Below are 23,071 nucleotides of genomic sequence, written 5' to 3' on the forward strand. Positions count from 1 at the left end.
AGGTTCAAGCTTGCATCAAAAGCTTCGAGACTCGAGCCGACCATGCCACTAGCTTAAAATGACCCTTCGGTGCTGATGAAACCGTCAGAATTTTATTCTGAGGCCATTTACATGATATTTTGATCGAAGTCAACTATTCAAGGTACAAAAACTCTATAATACAGAAACAAGCATAAATCCCAAATGAATAACCTAGTTGTCACGCCCCGGAAGGATACCCTAGACATAACCGGCACTCGAAGGCCATTTGTGACCTTCGAGCGAACCACCTAGGACTTTAATTGTAATTCGGTAGAGTGAATAAGGGATTTTAACCAAGAATAGAGATGAGTCAACTAGGTTTAGGATCAGCCGCCAGATGAGAATCAAGGGGAGATCCCTAAATTGAGTGCCATCAATAAATTACTTCAAATCCGAATGAATCCAACCAAAATCGAGAGCGGCCTCGGGAATAAGAACCAAATACAACAATATCCAATGAAAGGAGGGAATTATGGATATAAGTTCTCACATGCTGGGTTACTGCCTAGCTAAGGCTCAGACTATTAAATACAAGTATGTTATATATTAGTCTATAGGGAGCCAAGTTGTTCGAAGTGATTTCAGAGAGATTCTATAGCCTAACGGCTCCAAGTCTCGTAAGTCTATGACAATCACTAAACTAAGCCTAGACTAAGCCAAATATGTTCCAACATCAACAACAAACTTTAAACAAGCCACACCACAAGGTATGAATGATCAACAATAAAGGAGACAACATGCCAACAATCCCGAAATATCTGAAATAAGACTAAAACATGAATTCTATGTAGATAGACATGATCAACTAGACACCCACACCAAATTCACACAAATCAATGTACATTTACATGCTCAAGCTCAATCTAAAGGTCTAGAAGCCATAGCCTACATTTAGGTGGATCGCGCACTCCAAATCAATTCTCCGGAGTTATTCCCTTCTAAACTGCAACAAAATTCTACCACGCTATCAAAAGTAGAGTCACAATAATACAGTCGTTTAGATATTAAAATCACTTAAAATTGAGACAAACCAATTTTGGAGTCTAAAATGGAAATGTGGGATCCACGCCAGAAATTCTAAAATTGACTCCGTAAAAAGGTCCTAATTATCTTATGAACATATGTTCCAAAATGGAACACAATTTGTGGCTCGAAATAACCCAAACAAGAACCATGCATAAAAACACCATTAAAGAACAAAGAAAAAAGGGTTGGCAACCTTTTTAAGCCCAAATTTACCTCAAACGAAGGTCTCCTCTCAATCTCCAAACACTCTAATGCGTATCCGCTCCAATTCCAAACAACCCAACCTTTGAATCACCTAAAATGGAAAAAATACGAGAAATAAATCACCTTTGGAATATTTTGGAAATGGTTGAAATACGGGTGGTCTTAATTTAAAAGACCAGTCAAATTTCTCTCCATGATCGCAGATCCCTACGCTCGTGATCATGGACCACTGGAAAAATGACCCTCATGATTGTGGAGAGACCCTCCGCATTTGCGGAGGGTCAGCTGGCAAGACCCTCGTAAATGCGGAGGGTCAGCTGGCAAGACCCTCGCAAATGCGGAGGCCACCATGTGCAGGCTTAGCAGACCAGGCTTTGCAAATGCGGCCAAGGTGGCTCGCAAATGCGAAGGCCAAATCATGGTTGCACCAACTGATGCATATCAACTAGTTTTTGGCAAATCCAAATTCTCTGATGGAGTGCTCGGGATTCATTTGGAACCCTGTGCGGGCAAACAAATTATGCTACCCTACTAAATTCGACATTCTGGACTCAATGACATAGTTGAAATTCCCAACTGGGATCATTTTAAAAAAAAGTGAGTCCCACAACTAAGTGTAATTTTAGTCAATTTCAACAAGGGCCTCGAGATTAGACAAGAAGCCTTGGGAAGTACATAAAGGATCGTTCTAGACCAAACTCGATATTCCAGAGCTAACTGTGCCAATGAAATTCTCATTTGAACTTGCTTTCCAAAAAGTATGACCGAGGTCAAACTTAGGCCAAGGTTTCAAAGTAAAGCACCTAAAGGTTCAAGCTTGCATCAAAAGCTTCGAGACTCGAGCCGACCATGCCACTAGCTTAAAATGACCCTTCGGTGCTGATGAAACCGTCAGAATTTTATTCTAAGGCCATTTACATGATATTTTGATCGAAGTCAACTATTCAAGGTACAAAAACTCTATAATACAGAAACAAGCATAAATCCCAAATGAATAACCTAGTTGTCACGCCCCGGAAGGATACCCTAGACGTAACCGGAACTCGAAGGCCATTTGTGACCTTCGAGCGAACCACCTAGGACTTTAATTGTAATTCGGTAGAGTGAATAAGGGATTTTAACCAAGAATAGAGATGAGTCAACTAGGTTTAGGATCAGCCGCCAGATGAGAATCAAGGGGAGATCCCTAAATTGAGTGCCATCAATAAATTACTTCAAATCCGAATGAATCCAACCAAAATCGAGAGCGGCCTCGGGAATAAGAACCAAATACAACAATATCCAATGAAAGGAGGGAATTATGGATATAAGTTCTCACATGCTGGGTTACTGCCTAGTTAAGTCTCAGACTATTAAATACAAGTATGTTATATATTAGTCTATAGGGAGCCAAGTTGTTCGAAGTGATTTCAGAGAGATTCTATAGCCTAACGGCTCCAAGTCTCGTAAGTCTATGACAATCACTAAACTAAGCCTAGACTAAGCCAAATATGTTCCAACATCAACAACAAACTTTAAACAAGCCACACCACAAGGTATGAATGATCAACAATAAAGGAGACAACATGCCAACAATCCCGAAATATCTGAAATAAGACTAAAACATGAATTCTAAGTAGATAGACATGATCAACTAGATACCCACACCAAATTCACACAAATTAATGTACATTTACATGCTCAAGCTCAATCTAAAGGTCTAGAAGCCATTGCCTACATTTAGATGGATCGCGCACTCCAAATCAATTCTCCGGAGTTATTCCCTTCTAAACTGCAACAAAATTCTACCACGCTATCAAAAGTAGAGTCACAATAATACAATCGTTTAGATATTAAAATCACTTAAAATTGAGACAAACTAATTTTGGAGTCTAAAATGGAAATGTGGGATCCACGCCAGAAATTCTAAGATTGACTCCGTAAAAAGGTCCTAATTATCTTATGAACATATGTTCCAAAATGGAACACAATTTGTGGCTCGAAATAACCCAAACAAGAACCATGCATAAAAACACCATTAAAGAACAAAGAAAAAAGGGTTGGCAACCTTTTTAAGCCCAAATTTACCTTAAACGAAGGTCTCCTCTCAATCTCCAAACACTCTAATGCGTATCCGCTCCAATTCCAAACAACCCAACCTTTGAATCACCTAAAATGGAAAAAATACGAGAAATAAATCACCTTTGGAATATTTTGGAAATGGTTGAAATACGGGTGGTATTAATTTAAAAGACCAGTCAAATTTCTCTCCATGATCGCAGATCCCTACGCTCGTGATCATGGACCACTGGAAAAATGACCCTCATGATTGTGGAGAGACCCTCCGCATTTGCGGAGGGTCAGCTGGCAAGACCCTCGTAAATGCGGAGGGTCAGCTGGCAAGACCCTCGCAAATGCGGAGGCCACCATGTGCAGGCATAGCAGACCAGGCTTTGCAAATGCGGCCAAGGTGGCTCGCAAATGCGAAGGCCAAATCATGGTTGCACCAACTGATGCATATCAACTAGTTTTTGGCAAATCTAAATTCTCTGATGGAGTGCTCGGGATTCATTTGGAACCCTGTGCGCGCAAACAAATTATGCTACCCTACTAAATTCGACATTCTGGACTCAATGACGTAGTTGAAATTCCCAACTGGGATCTTTTTAAAAAAAAGTGAGTCCCACAACCAAGTGTCATTTTAGTCAATGTCAACAAGGGCCTCGAGATTAGACAAGAAGCCTTGGGAAGCACATAAAGGATCGTTCTAGACCAAACTCGATATTCCAGAGCTAACTGTGCCAATGAAATACTCATTTGAACTTGCTTTCCAAAAAGTATGACCGAGGTCAAACTTAGGCCAAGGTTTCAAAGTAAAGCACCTAAAGGTTCAAGCTTGCATCAAAAGCTTCGAGACTCGAGCCGACCATGCCACTAGCTTAAAATGACCCTTCGGTGCTGATGAAACCGTCAGAATTTTATTTTGAGGCCATTTACATGATATTTTGATCAAAGTCAACTATTCAAGGTCCAAAAACTCTATAATACAGAAACAAGCATAAATCCCAAATGAATAACCTAGTTGTCACACCCCGGAAGGATACCCTAGACGTAACCGGCATTCGAAGGCCATTTCTGACCTTCGAGCGAACCACCTGGTCCAGTCACTCATTCATTCAATCACATTTTCTTAGCGGAAACTCAATTAATGAAATACTATTCACAATATGAGGGCCGAAGTCCAAGCATTCATCAGCTCAACAACAAAAATAATAAGACTCCTCGGATTAACCGCTCAACCTCCCCACACTCCAGTCTATGAAGCCTCTATCCAAGTCTAAAAGGTGACAATGACAAGTCCATGGCTACCAACAATCGAAATAAAAGAAACAACAACAACAAAACTATATAAGGAACTCCACATCCTCCGGAGACTAGGAGGGCTCACCGACTAGCTGGGAGTGTAAGTGGATCTTCAACGGGGCGCCGGTTGATGATCTCTGGTACCTGTCGCTGGATCATAAAACGATGCAGGCCAAATGGCGTCAGTACATGGAATGTATGAGTATGTAAAATGGCCGGAGGAAAACAACATCAAGAAAGCATCAATATCAACTCAAGATCTTAACTCATATGTATATACATATAACAACTCACTCCAGTGCCCTAAGTCTAAAAAGAATAGTTTAGACCAGACAAAATCTCATGCCACTCAACACCACTAATTCGGAGTACCATCAAGACTTAAATGGGAGTTTCTCTTAACCGACAACCATCACCTATGAGCCGGTGATAGTACAATAATCAGATGTTATTGCCACGTCCATCCATACCTTTCCAGGGCATGAATGCCTCTTTAATCATGGATACCATCGATTAGTCAAATCCTATCAATTCAGGACAATAAAAATAGGAAACATCCAACTTTAACGGTTCAATCCCAAGGGAAGCATCCAACTTTAATGGTTCCATCCCTACCTACGTTGGCAGCGTAGTTTCTGCGGTTCGAGTATGGACTGTACTCCCACCCGCCTCGGTGCTCGATACTCCTCCCATGACTCCATGCTCATAAAACTCCTCCAATCATCTCAAACAAGCCCTCACAGCTAGTTTTATGTGGTACATTGCCACCTCATCAACTTGGTTCTCATTTCAACTCAATTAAGTCATAATGGCAAGTCTCATTTAGGACCTTGTCCACTCATCAATTCCATCCTCAAATCAATTCAATCAAGCCTCATTTAGATAAGCATTTATGACATCTCCTCAAGATTTAGCACAACTCTATGACTTTAGCTCAACAATTTAAGTAGAATAGCATATTTAAGAAATTTGACTTAAGCAACATAATCACATGGCTAAAGAGATCAACAAGGCATAACAACAAGTCATATCCATCAACTCATACTAACATGAAGGATTTTAGGGACTTCTTAGCTCAACAACATCAACACATATATCATCAAATAAATAGGAGACAAAGTTCATACAAGCATAAACCATACCAAGAAACTCTATTTTCATGAACATCTAACCTCAAGGCAAGAGTAGGGCACATGGGTGAACTCAACCCATGTTTTAGATAGCCTTACATACCTTAGTGAAGACTTGAAGAAAACTTTATGGTTGGGTCTTCAATGGAGGACTCAAATCTTGAAGCTCTTGGACTCCTTTTTGTTGGAAATAGAGAAGAGGAAGAAAAGAGAGAGAAGCTAGGGATTTTTAGAGAGAGGGTAAGGCTGCAAAATGTGTTCCCAAAAGACCAAGGGTAACATATATATAATTTGAGTAAGTTCCCAAATTGCCCCTCCTCAAAAGTTCTGAAAATAGGCTAAAAATACACCTGGCGTGATAGTGGCGCGTCGCGCCATTATAGCGCCAGGCTGAATACGCCTAAAACCTGCATACCTCGTAGTGGCGCGTCGCGCCATAGGCCAAACTACTGAGGCATGTTTCTAGCATGATAGTGGCGCGTCTTTCCCTTAAAGCGGCAAGGCCATATTTTCTGGGTTCTGGAAATTTGGCCTGAAAAACCCTGCACAACGTTTAGTGGCGCATCGCACCAAGGACCAAATTACTGAGGTATGTTTCTGGCGCGATAGTGGCGCGTCGCGCTCTTACAGCTCCAAGGCCATTTCCCCAGCAGTTGCAACCCAGGCCAAAATGAAATTCCTGCCGTGCTAGTTCATCTTAGGATTGTCATATCTTTTGACTCCAAACTCCAAAATTTACGTTCTTAGTGGTGTTGGAAAGACGACTCGATGAACTTTAATTTGATAGGTCGTGGGCCACCCAGATTGACGTCCTTCAAAAGATAGGGTCGTTAAAAATTGACCCTTATATAAACTCATCCTAAACTTAGCTACGACGGACCTTTTGGACTTAGCTCGGTCCTAGGGGTCCTTGGTGACCCCACATTACCTCTAACGCTGCTCAGTCCCTCAGAGACTCATCTTTAACTCACGAATATACTTCAAGATACTCGGGTTCGACCCCTCCCGAACACAAGAAGGGTCTAAATCTTTGGAAAAATTTGAGGGGTGTTACATTATCTCCCCCTTGGGATCATTCGTCCTCGAATGACAAGAAATCAAGAATAGACTCGGGGTGCAAATCTTAATCAAAACTCAGTCATTCAATTAGTCAAATTCTCAATCAATTATCAATCAAGACTCAAGACGCACAAATGAATTCAAATCAAGGAAATGAACATTACCTTCAACATTCTCATCGGTAGGCACGAATAGATGGGGATATTTAGATTTCATGGCTTCCTCCGCTTCCCATGTGGCTTCCTCAACAAATTTGTTCCTTCACAGGACTTTGACTGAGGCGACTTCTTTGTTCTTTAGTTTGCGAATTTGGCGATCAAGAATTTGGATCGGAACCTCTTCATAGGATAAGCTATCCTTAATTCCAATGCTATCAATGGGGACTACCAACGAGGGATCGCCCAAGCACTTTTTCAACATCAAAATGTGGAATACCGGATGAATAGGGGCTAGCTCCAAAGGCAACTCCAACTCATAAGCAACACTCCCAATCCGCCTCAAGATCTGGTAAGGACCAATATATCGAGGACTAAGCTTCCCCTTCTTTCCAAACCTCATGACACCCTTCATGGGTGACACTTTCAAATACACCCAATCACCCACCTCAAACTCTAAGTCTCTCCTTCTCACATCGTTGTAAGATTTTTAGCGGCTTTGGGCCGTCTTTAGCCTCTCTCGAATAACTCGCACCTTCTCTATGGCTTGATAAACAAGGTCAAGCCCAATCAACTCGGCTTCACCAACTTCAAACCACCCAATGGGAGACCTACATCTCCTCCCATACAAAGCTTCATAAGGAGCCATTTGAATGCTTGCATGATAGCTATTGTTGTATGCAAACTCTATGAGAGGTAAGTGATCATCCCAAATTTCCCTTGAAGTCAAGCACACATGCCCTCAACATATCTTCCAATGTCTGGATGGTGCGCTCTGCTTGGCCATCTGTCTGGGGATGGAAGGCTGTACTCAAGTTCACCCTTGAACCTAATCCCTTCTGAAAGGATTTCCAAAATTGGGAAGTGAATTGAGCTCCTTTGTCTGAGATGATATACAAGGGGACCCCATGCAATCTGATGACCTCCTACATATACAACTTTGCATAATCTTCTGCGGTATCAGTAGTCTTAACCGCCAAGAAGTGAGCTGATTTCGTCATTCTATCCACAATCACCCAAATGGAATCATGTTGCTTTCGGGACTTCGGCAAGCTTGTAATAAAGTCCATGTTGATCATCTCCCACTTCTATTCTGGAATTTCTATGTTTTGGGCTAAACCACATGGCCTTTGATGCTCAACCTTCACCTGTTGGCAATTCGGGCACTTGGAAACAAATTCCACAATATCCTTCTTCATCCCACTCCACCAATCGATTCCCTTCAAGTCATGATACATTTTCGTGGAGCCTAGATGAATGTAGTACCTGGAACTATGCGCTTTGGCCATAATCCTCTCTCGAACATCATCGACATCCGGCACACATAATCTATTTTGGTACCTCAACACACCATCTCCCCCTTTGGTGAAAACCATTACCTCTTGTTTGTGAACAACTACCTTCAATTGGAGAAGGATGGGATCTTGGTCTTGCTTCTCCTTTACCTCTGCTACAAGTGAGGACGTAGCCCCATCTCGAATGTTTACTCCACCTTCATTATTCTCTTTGAGTTGAACTCCCAATCGGGTTAATCGATGTACCTCCTTCGCCAATTCCCTCTTTCCCTTTACCACATGGACAGTGCTACCCATAGACAATCTGCTAAGAGCATCCGCAACAACATTAGCTTTACCTGGATGGTAGAGGATGCTCATGTCGTAGTCCTTGAGTAGCTCAAGCCATCTCCTTTGCCTCAGGTTGAGTTCCCTCTGGATAAAAATATATTGCAAGCTCTTGTGATCGGTGAATACATCGACATGCACTCTATACAAGTAGTGGTGCCAGATTTTAAGCGCAAGTACCACAGCTGCCAGCTCAAGGTCATGCGTTGGGTAATTCTTCTCATGAACCTTAAGCTGTCTCGAAGCATAGGCTATCACCTTTCCCTTCTACATCAGTACACATCCCAACCCAATTCTAGATGCATCACAATAGACCACAAAGCCCTCTGTCCCATCGGGCAGAGTCAAGACAGAAGCAGTGGTTAGCTTGGTTTTCAATTTCTGAAAACTCTCCTCACAAGCATCGGACCATTGGAACTTAGCCTTCTTTTAAGTCAGCTTAGTCAATGGTGATGATATGGATGAGAATCCCTCTACAAACCTTCGATAATACCCGGCCAAACCCAGGAAGCTCCTTATCTCTGTCGGGGACGTGGGTCTAGGCCAATTCTTTACAGCTTCAATTTTCTGAGCATCAACCTGAATACTATCTCCAGATACAATATGGCCTAGGAAGGCCACTGATGCAAGCCAAAATTCACATTTGGAGAACTTTGCATACAGTACCCGGTCTCTTAAAGTTTGTAAAACAACTCTAAGATGATAGGCATGCTCCTCTTCATTCTTGGAGTAGACCAGAATATCATCTATGAATACAATTACAAATATATCAAGATATGGTTTAAACACTCGGTTCATGAGATCCATGAAAGCTGCAGGGGCATTAGTCAACCCGAAGGACATGACAAAAAATTCGAAGTGGCCATAACGAGTCGGAAAAGCAGTCTTCGGAATATCACATTCTCTCACCTTCAACTGGTGGTAGCCGGATCTCAAGTCTATCTTTGAGAAACAAGTGGCACCCTGAAGTTCATCGAATAAGTCATCTATTCTGGGGAGGGGGTATTTGTTCTTTACGGTGACCTTGTTTAGCTGTCTGTAATCGATACACATTCTAAGGGACCCATCTTTCTTTCGCACAAATAGGACGGGAGCACCCCATGGTGAGATGCTCGGCCTAATGAATCCCTTATCCAACAAGTCCTTCAACTGCTCTTTCAACTTTTTCAACTCGGCTGGAGCCATTTTATATGGAGGAATTGAGATAGGCTGGGTATTAGGAAGAATATCAATCCGGAAGTCAATCTCCCTATTAGGAGGGACTCCAGGCAGATCTTCAGGAAAGACATCCGGAATCTCGTTGACAATCGGAACTGACTCGGGGGATGGAGACTCAATGCTGTCATCTTTCACTCGGACAAGGTGATAAATGCATCCTTTTGAGATTAGCTTCCTGGCCCTAAGGTATGAAATAAACTTACCCTTAGGCGCAATCGGACTACCCTTCCACTCTATGACAACCTCATTCGGAAATTTAAACGTGACAATCTGAGTTTGACAATCAATAGAGGTATAACAGACATAGAGCCAGTCCATGCCAAAAATCACATCAAAATCAACCATGTCCAACTCAACTAGGTCATCCAAGGTATCCCTGTGATAAATGGACACAGTGCAATCTTTATAGACTCTCTGAGCTAAGACAGAATTACCGACAGGAGTGGCCACACTAAAAGGCTCAAGAAGACATTCAGGAATTTTATTGAATTTACTAGACACATAAGGAGCCACAAAAGATAGGGTAGCACCCGAATCCATCAAAACATAGCAATCAAGAGAAGAGACTTGAATCATACCCGTCACGACGTTTGGAGAGTCCTCTTGATCTTGGCGGCTACCCATGGCATATAAACTATTTGTACCTCCGCTGGTGCCTGAAGTAGTGCCCCTCTGATTACCTCTAGCCGGCGGTGCGGTGGCAGAATATTGGATGCTATTTCCCCCTGTTGGACACTCCCTCTGAAAATGGCCCATTTGGCCGCATTTATAACAACCAACCCTTCCCGCTCTGTATTCTCCTAAGTGGAGCCTACCACACTTACTGCATGATGGCTTCCCCCTCGCACCTTGACTTACACTAGCCTGGGATTAAGAACCCTGGGGTCTAGAAGTCTGGCGACTCTGACCCGGCCGATCATACCTGTCCTGCGGCATAGGTGCGCTGGCGGTAAATGAGGCATAATTGGGAGGCCTCTTCTGGAAGAAGGACCTGTTGCCCTTGTTTTGTCTTTGTTCATTCTCATGGCCCGCTGATTTTGCCTTCTTGCTCAGGTGCTCTTCTCTGTCTTTTCTTTTCTCCTCCTCTACCTGCTGAGCATACACCATTAATCTGGAAAGATCCATATCCGAGATCAACAATGCCGCCTTGCACTCCTTCTTCATGTGCCTCCCTAATCCGGAGACGAACTTCCTCATCTTTGACCTCACATCCGGAATCATTTCTGGAGCATACCTAGATAGCTGGATGAACTTCAGGCCATACTCCTTAACTGTCATTCCCTCCTGTTTCAGATTAACAAATTCCTCCACCTTCGCTTCCCACAATTCTCGGGGAAAGAAGTGGTTAAGAAAAGCTCCCTCAAATTTATCCCACCTAGCAGGTTCAGCATCTTCATCTCTACCTTGTTCCCATTGGTTATACCAAATGTTTGCCACATATTTGAGTTGATAAGACACCAACCCAACCCCCTCAATTTCCGTAGCATGCATAGCTTTCAGGATTTTCCACATTTCATCAATAAAGTTTTGGGGATCTTCATCCACCTTAGAACCCGTGAATGCCGGTGGATTCATCCTCAGAAAGTCTCTAATTCTAGTGGCAGTAGATGGCTCCTGGGAACTAGAGCTGAGAGTCGGCGAACTCTGATTACCACTTCGGGAAGCCATTAGTTGCGTGAGCATTGTAATTGCCCCTCGAAATTCTGCCTTTGATGTGGGTGCAGGTGGAGTAGATGGCATTTAGGGTGCCTCTGAGTATCTCGCAGGTCGGCCTTTAGCCCTTGCCGGGCGTGCCTCGGACTGGGGCATCTCGGCGTTGTCAATGTTTTTCTGGCTAGCAGTATGTTTAGGAGGCATTATCTGTAACGTACAAACACACGAATTAGAAAGGAGTTTTATAGAGTTTAACTCTATCGCACGAGTTCAGAGTATGAAAGAATTGAAACAATTCCTAATGTCTTATAGCCTCCTGATTATAAGTGTGGTGCACAACACACCCATAAGCAAGACTCTACTAGACACGGCTCCATAGACTCCCTAGGACACTTGAACTCTGGGCTCTGATACCATGTTTGTCATGCCCCGGAAGGGTACCCTAGACGTAACCGGCACCCGAAGGCCATTTCTGACCTCTGAGCGAACCACCTGGTCCAGTCACTCATTCATTCAATCACATTTTCTTAGCGGGAACTCAATTAATGAAATACTATTCACAATATGAGGGCCGAAGGCCAAGCATTCATCAGCTCAACAACAAAAATAATAAGACTCCTCGGATTAACCGCTCAACCTCCCCATACTCCAGTCTATGAAGCCTCTATTTAAGTCTAAAAGGTGCCAATGACAAGTCCATGGCTACCAACAATCAAAATAAAAGAAATAACAACAACAAAACTATACAAGGAACTCCACATCCTCCGGAGACTAGGAAGGCTCACCGACTAGCTGGGAGTGTAAGTGGATCTTCAACGGGGTAACGGTTGATGATCTCTGGTACCTGTCGCTGCATCATAAAACGATGCAGGCCAAATGGCGTCAGTACATGGAATGTACGAGTATGTAAAATGGCCGGAGGAAAACAACATCAAGAAAGCATCAATATCAACTCAGGATCTTATCTCATATATATATACATATAACAACTCACTCCAGTGCCCTAAGTCTAACAAGAATAGTTTAGAACAGACCAAATCTCATGCCACTCAACTCAACTGATTCGGAGTACCATCAAGACCTAAATTGGAGTTTCTCTTAACCGACAACCATCACCTATGAGGCGGTGATAGTACAACAATTAGACGTTGTTGCCACGTCCGTCCATACCTTGCCAGGGCATGAACTCTTCCCTAATCATGGATACCATCGATTAGTCAAGTCCTATCATTTCAGGATAATAAAAATAGGAAACATCCGACTTTAACGGTTCGATCCCAAGGGAAGCATCCGACTTTAACGATTCCATCCCTACCTACGTTGGCAGCGTAGTTTCTGGGGTTCGAGTATGGAATGTACTCCCACCCGCCTCGGTGCTCGATACTCCTCCCATGACTCCATGCTCATAAAACTCCTCCAATCATCTCAAACAAGCCCTCACGGCTAGTTTTATGTGATACATTGTCACTTCATCAACTTGGTTCTCATTTCAACTCAATTAAGTCATAATGGCAAGTCTCATTTAGGACCTTGTCCACTCGTCAATTCCATCCTCAAATCAATTCAATCAAGCCTCATTTAGATAAGCATTTATGACATCTCCTCAAGATTTGGCACAACTCTATGACTTTAGCTCAACAATTTAAGTAGAATAGCATATTTAAGGAAATTGACTTAAGCAACATAATCACTTGGCTAAAGAGATCAACAAGGCGTAACAACAAGTCATCTCCATCGACTCATACTAACATTAAGGATTTTAGGGACTTCTTAGCTCAACAACATCAACACATATAGCATCAAATAAATAGGAGACAAAGTTCATACAAACATAAACCATACCAAGAAACTCTATTTTCATGAACATCTAACCTCAAGGCAAGAGTAGGGCACATGGGTGAACTCAACCCATGTTTTAGATAGTCTTACATACCTTAGTGAAGACTTAAAGAAAACCTTGTGGTTGGGTCTTCAATGGAGGACTCAAATCTTGAAGCTCTTGGACTCCTTTTTGTTGGAAATGGAGAAGAGGAAGAAAAGAGAGAGAAGCTAGGGCTTTTTAGAGAGAGGGTGAGGCTGCAAAATGTGTTCCCAAAAGACCAAGGGTAACATATATATAATTTGAGTAAGTTCCCAAATTGCCCCTCCTCAAAAGTTCTGAAAATAGGCTAAAAATACACCTGGCGCGATAGTGGCGCGTCACGCCATTGCAGCGCCAGGCTGAATACGCCTAAAACCTGCACACCTTGTAGTGGCGCGCCGCGCCAGAGGACAAACTACTGAGGCATGTTTCTGGCGCGATAGTGGCGCATCGCGCCCTTACAGCGCCAAGGCCATATTTTCTAGGTTCTGGAAATTTGGCCTGAAAAACCCTGCACAACTTTTAGTGGCGCGTCGCGCCAAGGACCAAACTACTGAGGCATGTTTCTGGCGCGATAGTGGTGCGTCGCGCCCTTACAGCGCCAAGGCCATTTCCCCAGCAGTTGCAACCCAGGCCAAAATGAAATTCCTATCGTGCTAGTTCATCTTAGGATCGTCATATCTTTTGACTCCGAACTCCAAAATTTACGTTCTTAGTGGCGTTGGAAAGAAGACTCGACGACCTTTAATTTTATAGGTCGTGGGCCACCCAGATTGACGTCCTTCAAAAGATAGGGTCATTAAAAGTCGACCCTTATACGAACTCATCCTAAACTTAGCTACGACGAACCTTTTGGACTTAGCTCGGTCCTAGGGGTCCTTGGTGACCCCACATTACCTCTAACGCTGCTCAGTCCCTCAGAGACTCATCTTTAACTCACGAATATACTTCAAGATACTCGGATTCGACCCCTCCCGAACACAAGAAGGGTCTAAATCTTTGGAAATATTTGAGGGGTGTTACACTAGTGATCGAACATTTAGTGCCAACAAGTCATAAAAGACTTGGGATCTCTATAAAAATGCTCTAAATGATGAAAAAGAAAGCATTTACATAAAAATAACCTGGAGGGTCATTATATATGTGTATTTTAAAGTTAGTACTTACATATAATCGTAAACATTTATTTATAAAAGAAATATAAAGATACGCAATTTATTAATTCATTGCCTTAGAATATTTCAATAACTAGTTTATGAATTATGATTTGTCCATTTGGTAAGACAGTATAAGAGTTGGATTTTTTATATAGTTTTACAAATTATGATTTCTTATATTTATGAGAAAAATATAACTTAATAAACCAAATTGCATGTCCAAACAAAAATTTTAACTTCAAATCACAATTTGAAATCATGTCCAAACGAACCTTATTTTCATTCTGATTGATGGAGTCTTTTGGACTTATTTGAGTCTAAATCCTTTCTGAGGTCTCATTGTTTTCATTAAGATTTAAACGTCTGAATCTAAATGCACATCCGAATGATTAGAATGTTTTATCTAGATCTGAACATTGAATGATTATGACTTGTTTTTAACATCTGAATGTACATAGTCTATTTCTACGTACATGATAAATATACAATTCATATAAAAATAATTAGACATTAAAAAAGAATTTATAAAATAAAATCATTATTTGATTAAACATTTATACTTGCTAGTGATGGTTTAGATAGTTTGTAGAGGTGGTGGTGATGGTAATAGTTATTGTAGTGGTTAGTAATGATGGTGATGATAATTGTGATGATGGGGGTGGTTGGTGTTGTGGTGACTATCATCATAATGACAATTTATAATGGTATTGGTAGTTGTAATGATGAAGTTGATTAATGTTTAGTAGTTGGTGGAGTTGAAGGTGGTGGCTTGAAGAATGCGGGGTGGTTGGTGCTGTGTTTGTGGTAGTTGGCGGCGGTGCTAGTTATAATGAAGGTGGTTGGTAGTAGAGATTGACCACAATGATGGTAGTGACTGATAGTGGTGGTGGTGGTGGCGGCGACGGTGGTGACGGTGGTAGTGGTGATAGTGGTTGATAGTGGTGGTGGTGGCAGCGGCAAAAATGGACATAATCATAATGGAGGAGGTAAGTGTGGTAGCAGTTGATACTAGTAGTTAGTTAGCATCGGTGTCGCGCGGTTGGTAGTAGACGACAATAATTGTGGTTGACAATAGTGGTGGTTATGGTTGTGATGGTTGAGGTGGTTAGAGGTGGTCACTGGTGATTGGGACAGAGTGATTGTATATATTATCCGCACAAAAAAATGTATCTAATGATATTAAGACTAGATCTTAATGATGAAGTCATATTTAGACTCATTAAGTGCTTAAATCTTAATAAAAATAAATGTACTTAATGTTCTATTAACTGAACCATTCAAATTCAAATCTTCATCAAGTGCAAGCAAATGACTCCCAAGTCTTCAAAATTTTAGGGAAAAGTACACATGTCACACAATCTGCCTATATAAGCAATCTAATTGCCCTGATTTGCCCACTCATAAACTAATTTCGCAAGCACCAATTAAGCCAAAGGTTATTATCAGGCCTATTCATGCCTCCTTTTTTCACGCATGATGCCAGCATGATCATAACTATGACTTAGTCTTTGATACCTTGTCAATATATATTAATGTATACACGTTAGTGTTACATAGGATTGAGCTCTTTTTTTAAAGAATAAATAAGAAACAATTAAGGAAAAAATACTAAGGTGACTTTAAAATCTAAATTAATAGTAAATATATTTGTATAATTTTTTATCTTTTGCAAATGAAAACAAAATGCATATCTAAAATATAACTCTATTTTTTATAGTTTCTTTTTACCAAAATTGCTTACTAAAAATGATATAAAAATTAAAATATCAAATTTAAGCTTAAAATCTCTTTGTTGTATGTTTTTTTTATAATTTTATCGTTTGAAGCAATACCAATCCTCTGTGATACTCTATCAGTGTATAATATAAACCAATCATAGAGGATTGATACAGTATTTTTTTAAAGAAATGAACCAGTTTTTTTTTATACTCTGTTATACTATGATATATACCATGTGAATATCATATATAACTAAACACAAGTTAATAAAAACATACTTTTATTGAAAAAAAGTTAATTTCCAAGAGACTTCATTATATTTCTGGAAGTGACATCCTACTATTTCCAGTCCTTCAATAAAAAGTTAACATACTCTATTCAATGATAAACATGTGTGGGATGAAACAAATTATATGCATATATGGAGACTCCCTGCATACCCTGTAGTCTTCTCATCGAAAGATTTCTAAATATTCTCTTAGAAATTAGAAAACAATTGCAAATGATGTTGTTTGAGTCTTTTGTTATGTCTGTCCTATTTGGGTTTAGCCTGCAATCTTTTCATTGATTTGTGGATATTATTATGTTGAATGCCTCCATTAATATGAATGCTGGCTTCACAAGGCAACATGTAATGCTCCTTTGTCTTTGAAAGATTTCTAATTTCTTTTTTTTAGTAATTAGACAAAAAATGCAACGTCGTTCATCTGCTAACTCTATCTTCTTCTTCTTCTTTTCTTTCAGTTGCCTAGTAAAGTGTTGTGTATAAGTTATCCTCCATTGGTCCATTTGGATAACGACATGATACACAATGCTATGATTCTTCTTGGTGAGATTAATCGAATCAGAACATTTTATGATAAGAACATCTCACTGGTTGAGTTTAGAAGCATGGAGGAAGCCCAGCGTGCTAAAGAGGGCTTGCAGGGAAAGCTTTACAATGATCCCAGAATCACTATCAGCTATTCAAGCAATGAAAATGATAGTTCTTATCCTCATAAAAGAACAGGTGATCGAGGTCCTGTGTTGGATGAACAATATGGTTTGGGTCCATTTGGAAGCAATGTTCCTTCAGGTCCTGCTACAGTCAGTCAAGCAAACAACAGTGATGCAAGAATCTCTCCTGGAAAGCACTATTCTGTCCATGACTATATATGGCGTGGCATTATCGCCAAGAATGGAGCATCTGTGTGTCGTGCTGTCTCTGTTCCTATTGGGGAAAGTATAAGATGTGAGCTGTAAGTATAGTTTGCATTTTCCTTGTTGCCTCTATGATTTAACAGATTCCTCAGCTTGTTAATATCAGTCAGTTATCATCTTTCCAAAATAAAAAAAAATTTAACTGGTGGTCTCTGCATTTTTTTCTAACCTTTGGGGCCGGGGAATTGGGGGTTCTTCACAGATTTCTTATGAAACTCATTCCTAAATTGTGTCAAGAAAAGCTGTTAGCACATAATATATGCATGTTTGATCTTTCTTTGGATTAGCACAGTATATATAATTCTTATACAAGTTAACTGTTTTTGTATGGATTTTGTCAGCTACATTCAAGTGCTGACATTTTTCTATTTGCAGCCCTGATGTAGTCAACTGCTCAGCCAGAACGGGGTTAGACAGGTTGACTAAACACTATGCAGATGCTGCTGTCGGGTTCAGCATCATTTTCTTCTTGCCTGATTCTGATAACGATTCTGCCTTATACGAAGAGTTTTTGAGGTATCTGAGTTCAAAAGATCGTGCTGGGGTTGCGAAACTTGGTGACGGAACCCAAATGTTCTTGGTGCCACCTTCAGACTTCATTAGGAAGGTTCTGAAAGTTGATGGTCCCCCGTGTCTTTATGGTGTGGTTTTAAAGTCTGCACCTAGTGGCACATCCTTTCCACCAGAGTCCTATCAACCTAGATACGTGGATTCACCAGAGCTAACATCCTCTCAGATTGTGCAAGCAAGGCCCTTGTTAACATCTGACCTTATTGCAAGTCTAAGTAATTTTCAGCCATCAGGAAGAGTGGAAGGAACTGCAGGAGCGTCTGCTGGTATTCCTGCATCGGATATTACTGTTGAGCCAGAGTCTTGGAGATATGTTGATCGGTAGCTTTAGCTTGGAAGACATCAAGATGCTGGGATAGCTCATGGTACTGATGTCTTAGGACATTATTGTTTGCCCAACCAGACTCATGTTTCCCAGTCACAAGCTGGAAACAAGTTTCTTTTTCTCAAATTTGTGATTCAATGTTTTCATGCTTTAACTTCCTGTTGTCTCTCTTCTCTTTCTGTTTCCGGATTTCTTGTTTTATAATCAAGTCTGACTTTTCTTCTTTAACTATTTAGTATTCCATACTCATTGTTTCGTTTAATCCTCATGATATGTAGAAATTATTGAAGGGGATAATGCTCCCAACTAGTAATTTCTACTGTCTTAAGGTTCGAGACCTCGATTAAGAGAGGAAGATATACATCTATCCCTTAAAAAGATGAAGCTATAATTGCTGAAACTTTTTAAAGTGTTTGGCGGCCCTCAAATATCTTGAAGTAAAACTATCTTTCGAAATTTTGAGAAATTTTTTGGATTTTTTTCAAGCATAAAATGGTCTAAACAGAGTGTTCTTATTACGGAATGTCAAGTCCCAAATACTATGTCAGAGTCTGGTTAACACTTCTTGCTTTCCCTATGTCTCAAATAATCTGGTGTGGTTTTCTTTTTTGGGAAAATTACGCGTAGAAGCATACATATACTAGTTAATTAGCTAATATAGTTATAGTTTGAATTAATAATGGCTCGTGGCAAACATCTAGCTTTAATTACAGTTTGAGTTTTGTATAGTTCGCGCAATTATACAGCTGAATTTTGTATAATTCGCGCGATTTATACAAATGTTGTGCGCGAATCGAATTGTATAGACAAATATACAAACACTGCAAATTATATAGAGAATTATACAAACGTTGTGCATGAATTGTGTAGTAAAATATACAAACGTTATACAAAAACTGCAAATTATATAGAGAATTATACAAACGTATACAAATCTTGTGCAAATTATACAAACGCTGCTATAACTATAACTACGAATTGTAATTAGCAAACTATAGCTATGAAGCATAATTAAGGTATTTTTGAGTGACTATATGCGAAAATTCTCTCCCTTTTTTTTTTACATTCCTTTAAGAAACATCCACTAGGAGGCAATTTTTGACTATTTTATCCTTATTTATGTCCTTAGATACCATTTCTCTTCATAGAATGTTTGCTCTATTTTATCCTTATTTATGCCCTATGTTGGAGGCCTCTAACGTATCTGGACGTTTGCCATCTTATGGTCCTGACACCCCAGCTAGACTTTTGAGTATGCAAGGCAGATTTCACCCTGTTATTTCAGGCCCTGGATTTACTGATTTGCCAGCGCTGAGTAATCCCAATGACTATATATGGCGTGGCATAATCACAAAGGATGGTTCATTTGTCTGAAATGCTCGCTGCACTGACATTGATGGAAACTAAGTTGTAAGTATTGTTTGGATCATTTGTCTGCCATGCTCGATGCACTGACGTTGATGGAAACTAAGTTGTAAGTATGGTGAATTCGACAATCACCAGAGACGAAGTTCAGCTATTAATTATTTTGGCAGGTCTCACCCACAACTATGAAAAACAATAAGTCTGCACAATTACCTAGCAAAGATTGTCATCGTCTAAGAACTCACAAGACAATTTTGCTTTCAAGTTACTTTCTATGAGGCACAAAATCTGCTAAATCTCAAGGGCTTTTTTTGCCTTTTACATAAGTAGTCATTCCCGAATATATAAGATGACCACTTACGATGAGATCCCCTCATAAGCACAATGCTTCAAATGACAGCAGAAGAGGAATCTTTTTTATGGCAAAAGGAAAGAACCTATCAGCAAAGCATTTTTTTTAAAAAAAATAATGTTTCATCCGATTATTTCCTCTTAAACGAAGGGTAAATCATAACCTAAGGAGTTCTTGAAATCAAAAAACTTAGGAAGAAATAAAGATCCTCCGAGAAGAATGATTCATGTCCTCTTCAATTGAGACTAAGATATAATTTCTAGCTATTTAAAGTGAAAAGTTAACATTAGAAGTATCACATTTCTTCTCAGATCATCGTCTACTACGATTAGAACTCTGAAATTCAGAAACCAGGTAGCATGGCATCGTTGTGATTCCAGGTTGCTATCAACAGAAAAATGAAGCATAAACAATTTTAATGAAGTCAAACTCTTCTAAAACAATTTTGAGTCGGGTGATTTAAGTGGTTTCACTTGTTCTTTCTTTATTTTCTTGAGGCTAAAGCTAGGAAAACAACTTGAAGCATCAGAAAAGATAAACAAAGTATGATAATATAAACATAAAACACCTAACAAAGAAAGGACAGAGAAGAAAAGAATGGCAAGAAAATTGGGAAGTCATTTCGTTGGTGGCATTCTTAAATTACAAAAGGTTTGTTACATATAAAATTGAAGTTCTAAACTCCAGATACCAATATTGACATTCTCATCCCAAGTTCAAGCTCATTAAAAGTAAAGTATTGAAGAGCAATTAATGAAATAAATCAATTTAACCACACCACCCAGGCTAATAATTTCTTATAGCGCTTAGACAACTGGGAATATTATAGAATTGAAAGATTAACTTGTCCAATATTTTTTTTATCCCACAACATAAAACTTAGAAGTTGTTTTCTTCAGTTTTGTGGTATCAATCAACATCCCTCTTGTAATTTTTCTCGTTCAAATTTACTCTTCTCCTTCAATTTGAATTTTTTTTTGCTCTCTCCTTGTTGAGCATCACTTAAGACTTTTTAATATCAAAACACAAGAAGAATGGTTTAAGCTGGAGGAAGACATAAACTGCATTTTGGTACGACTATAGAAGATGCAATCTGCTTCAAACTAATGCTATCATGATATATATTTGTCATGCCCCGGGAGGGTATCCTAGACGTGGACGACACTCAAAGACTATTGCTAGTCCCTAAGCGAACCATTTGGCTCGTTCGCACATCCATTCAACCAATATTCTAACAGCGGAAGACTTAACTCATTAAGAAAACAACTCCAGATAAGTCCAAAGGCCAACAACCAGCTAAATCAAATCAGCAAGACTAGTATGAATGAAACTAGCCAAAAGACAATGTCAATCAACAACATCAACAATCTAGTGTATGAAGCCTCTAACTGCTATCTAATTAGTGCCAATGATAGGTTCATGGCTACCTCAATCAAAATAAAAGGGATAATCTCAAAGCAAGAATGAAAGGACTTACCAATCAGCTGAAATGCAAACAGATCTTCAACGGTGCTCTTGTTAATAATCTCTAGAACCTGTCTCTACATCATAAAAGAATGCAGGTCCAAATGAACGTCAGTACATGGAATGTACGAGTATGTAATATAGAAGAATGAAGCATAAATCAAGGTAGAATCAAATCAGTTTAGCGATCTCAAATCAGGAAGGTGAACAATTCAATCAAGATGTCCTAAGTCTAAACAAAATAACATTTATACAGAGACCAATCATATACAATCCAATCCAATCCAATCCAATCAGAGTATTATCAAGACCTATATGAGAGTTTCTCTTATCCGACAACCATCATTTATAAGCCAGTGATAGTACAACAAGTCAACGTTGTTTCCAAGTCCGTTCAATACTTTGATAGGGTAAGAACTAATCAACCAATCATGGATCCAAAACCAATCAAGTTCTATCATATCAAGACAATAAAATTAGAAAACATCCGAGTTAGCAGTTCAATCCTCTCCTATGTTTAGTGAAGTAGTTATTGGGTTTGAGTTATTACTTACTCTTGTCCAATTCGGTGCTCGATACTCCTCCCAAGACTCAAAGCTCATAAGACAATCAATTCAAATCAAACCAAATCAAGAAGTCTCAACTTGACTCTTATCAGTTCATCAATCCTGTCAAATCAATCCTTTCAACCAATCGATTTCTCAATCATTTATTTAAGAGAAGTTTGGACAATCATTTCTGATAGCATTCAGGTGGAAATCATTCACTTGGGTTAAATAGGAAAATTAAAGGACTATCAAGTTCATCAACACTATTATCATGCTCACATCCCAATCACGATCATACATTCACAAATTCAAGGCTCTAGACTCGATCCTTAAGCATATACATTCAATATCCATGAATATGCTATTAGGGTTTATGAAACAAGTAGTTCAAATTATTTATTCAAGAAACTAGTTCGTAGAAAAATATCAATTTCTCAATAATCAATAAAACATGTTAAATTTAAGAAAAGAATTCTCAAGAAACATAATCATGGGGACTCAATCCTATTCACAATCAATCTATCAAAATCATGGGCACATGGAGGAACAAATTCCATGTTTTAGTTCAGCCTTACATAACTGAACTCGAAGAACAATCAAAAGTTGGAAGATGGGAGTGAACGCTTGAACCCTAGCTTCTTTCTCTTCTCTAATCCTTGGTCTCAAATAAACTAAGTGTTAATGAGGGCTTAGGAATATAGGGTTCTTTTAAGGGACTCAAAATAGTCCCAAAATGTAAAGGTTTTTATTGGGAAAAGGTGGGACAAGACTAAGCTATCCTTTATAAAACTTTGATTCTGTCCGCATACGGGTCATTTTTACGACTTGTTGAAACTTTGACAATTCTGTCTTAGCTGAGAGAGTATATAGAGATTGCACTGTGACAATCCATCACAGGGATACCTTGGCTGACTTAGTTGAGTTGGACATGGTTGATTTTGATGTGATCCTTGGCATGGACTGGCTTGATGTATGTTATGCCTCTATTGATTATAGGACTCAAATTGTCAAGTTCAAATTCCCGAATGAGGCTATCATAGAGTGGAAGGGTAGTCCTGTCGTGCCTAAAGGTAAGTTTAT

General features: G+C 39.7%; 1 protein-coding gene across 1 annotated transcript in view; it reads left to right on the forward strand.

The window, feature by feature from the left end:
* Positions 1–18,472, forward strand: part of LOC129900001 (flowering time control protein FPA-like) — a 29,383-nt gene extending 10,911 nt beyond the window's left edge. The window contains exons 2-3 of the mRNA XM_055974989.1: positions 16,912–17,405; positions 17,743–18,472. Coding sequence (XP_055830964.1) covers positions 16,912–17,405; positions 17,743–18,262 — 1,014 coding nt within the window. The 3' untranslated portion in view covers positions 18,263–18,472. The remainder of the gene's footprint in view (positions 1–16,911; positions 17,406–17,742) is intronic.
* The last annotated feature ends 4,599 nt before the right edge of the window (positions 18,473–23,071 follow it).

Source organism: Solanum dulcamara, chromosome 8 (assembly GCF_947179165.1).
Source record: "Solanum dulcamara chromosome 8, daSolDulc1.2, whole genome shotgun sequence".
NCBI classification, from domain to species: Eukaryota; Viridiplantae; Streptophyta; class Magnoliopsida; order Solanales; family Solanaceae; genus Solanum; species Solanum dulcamara.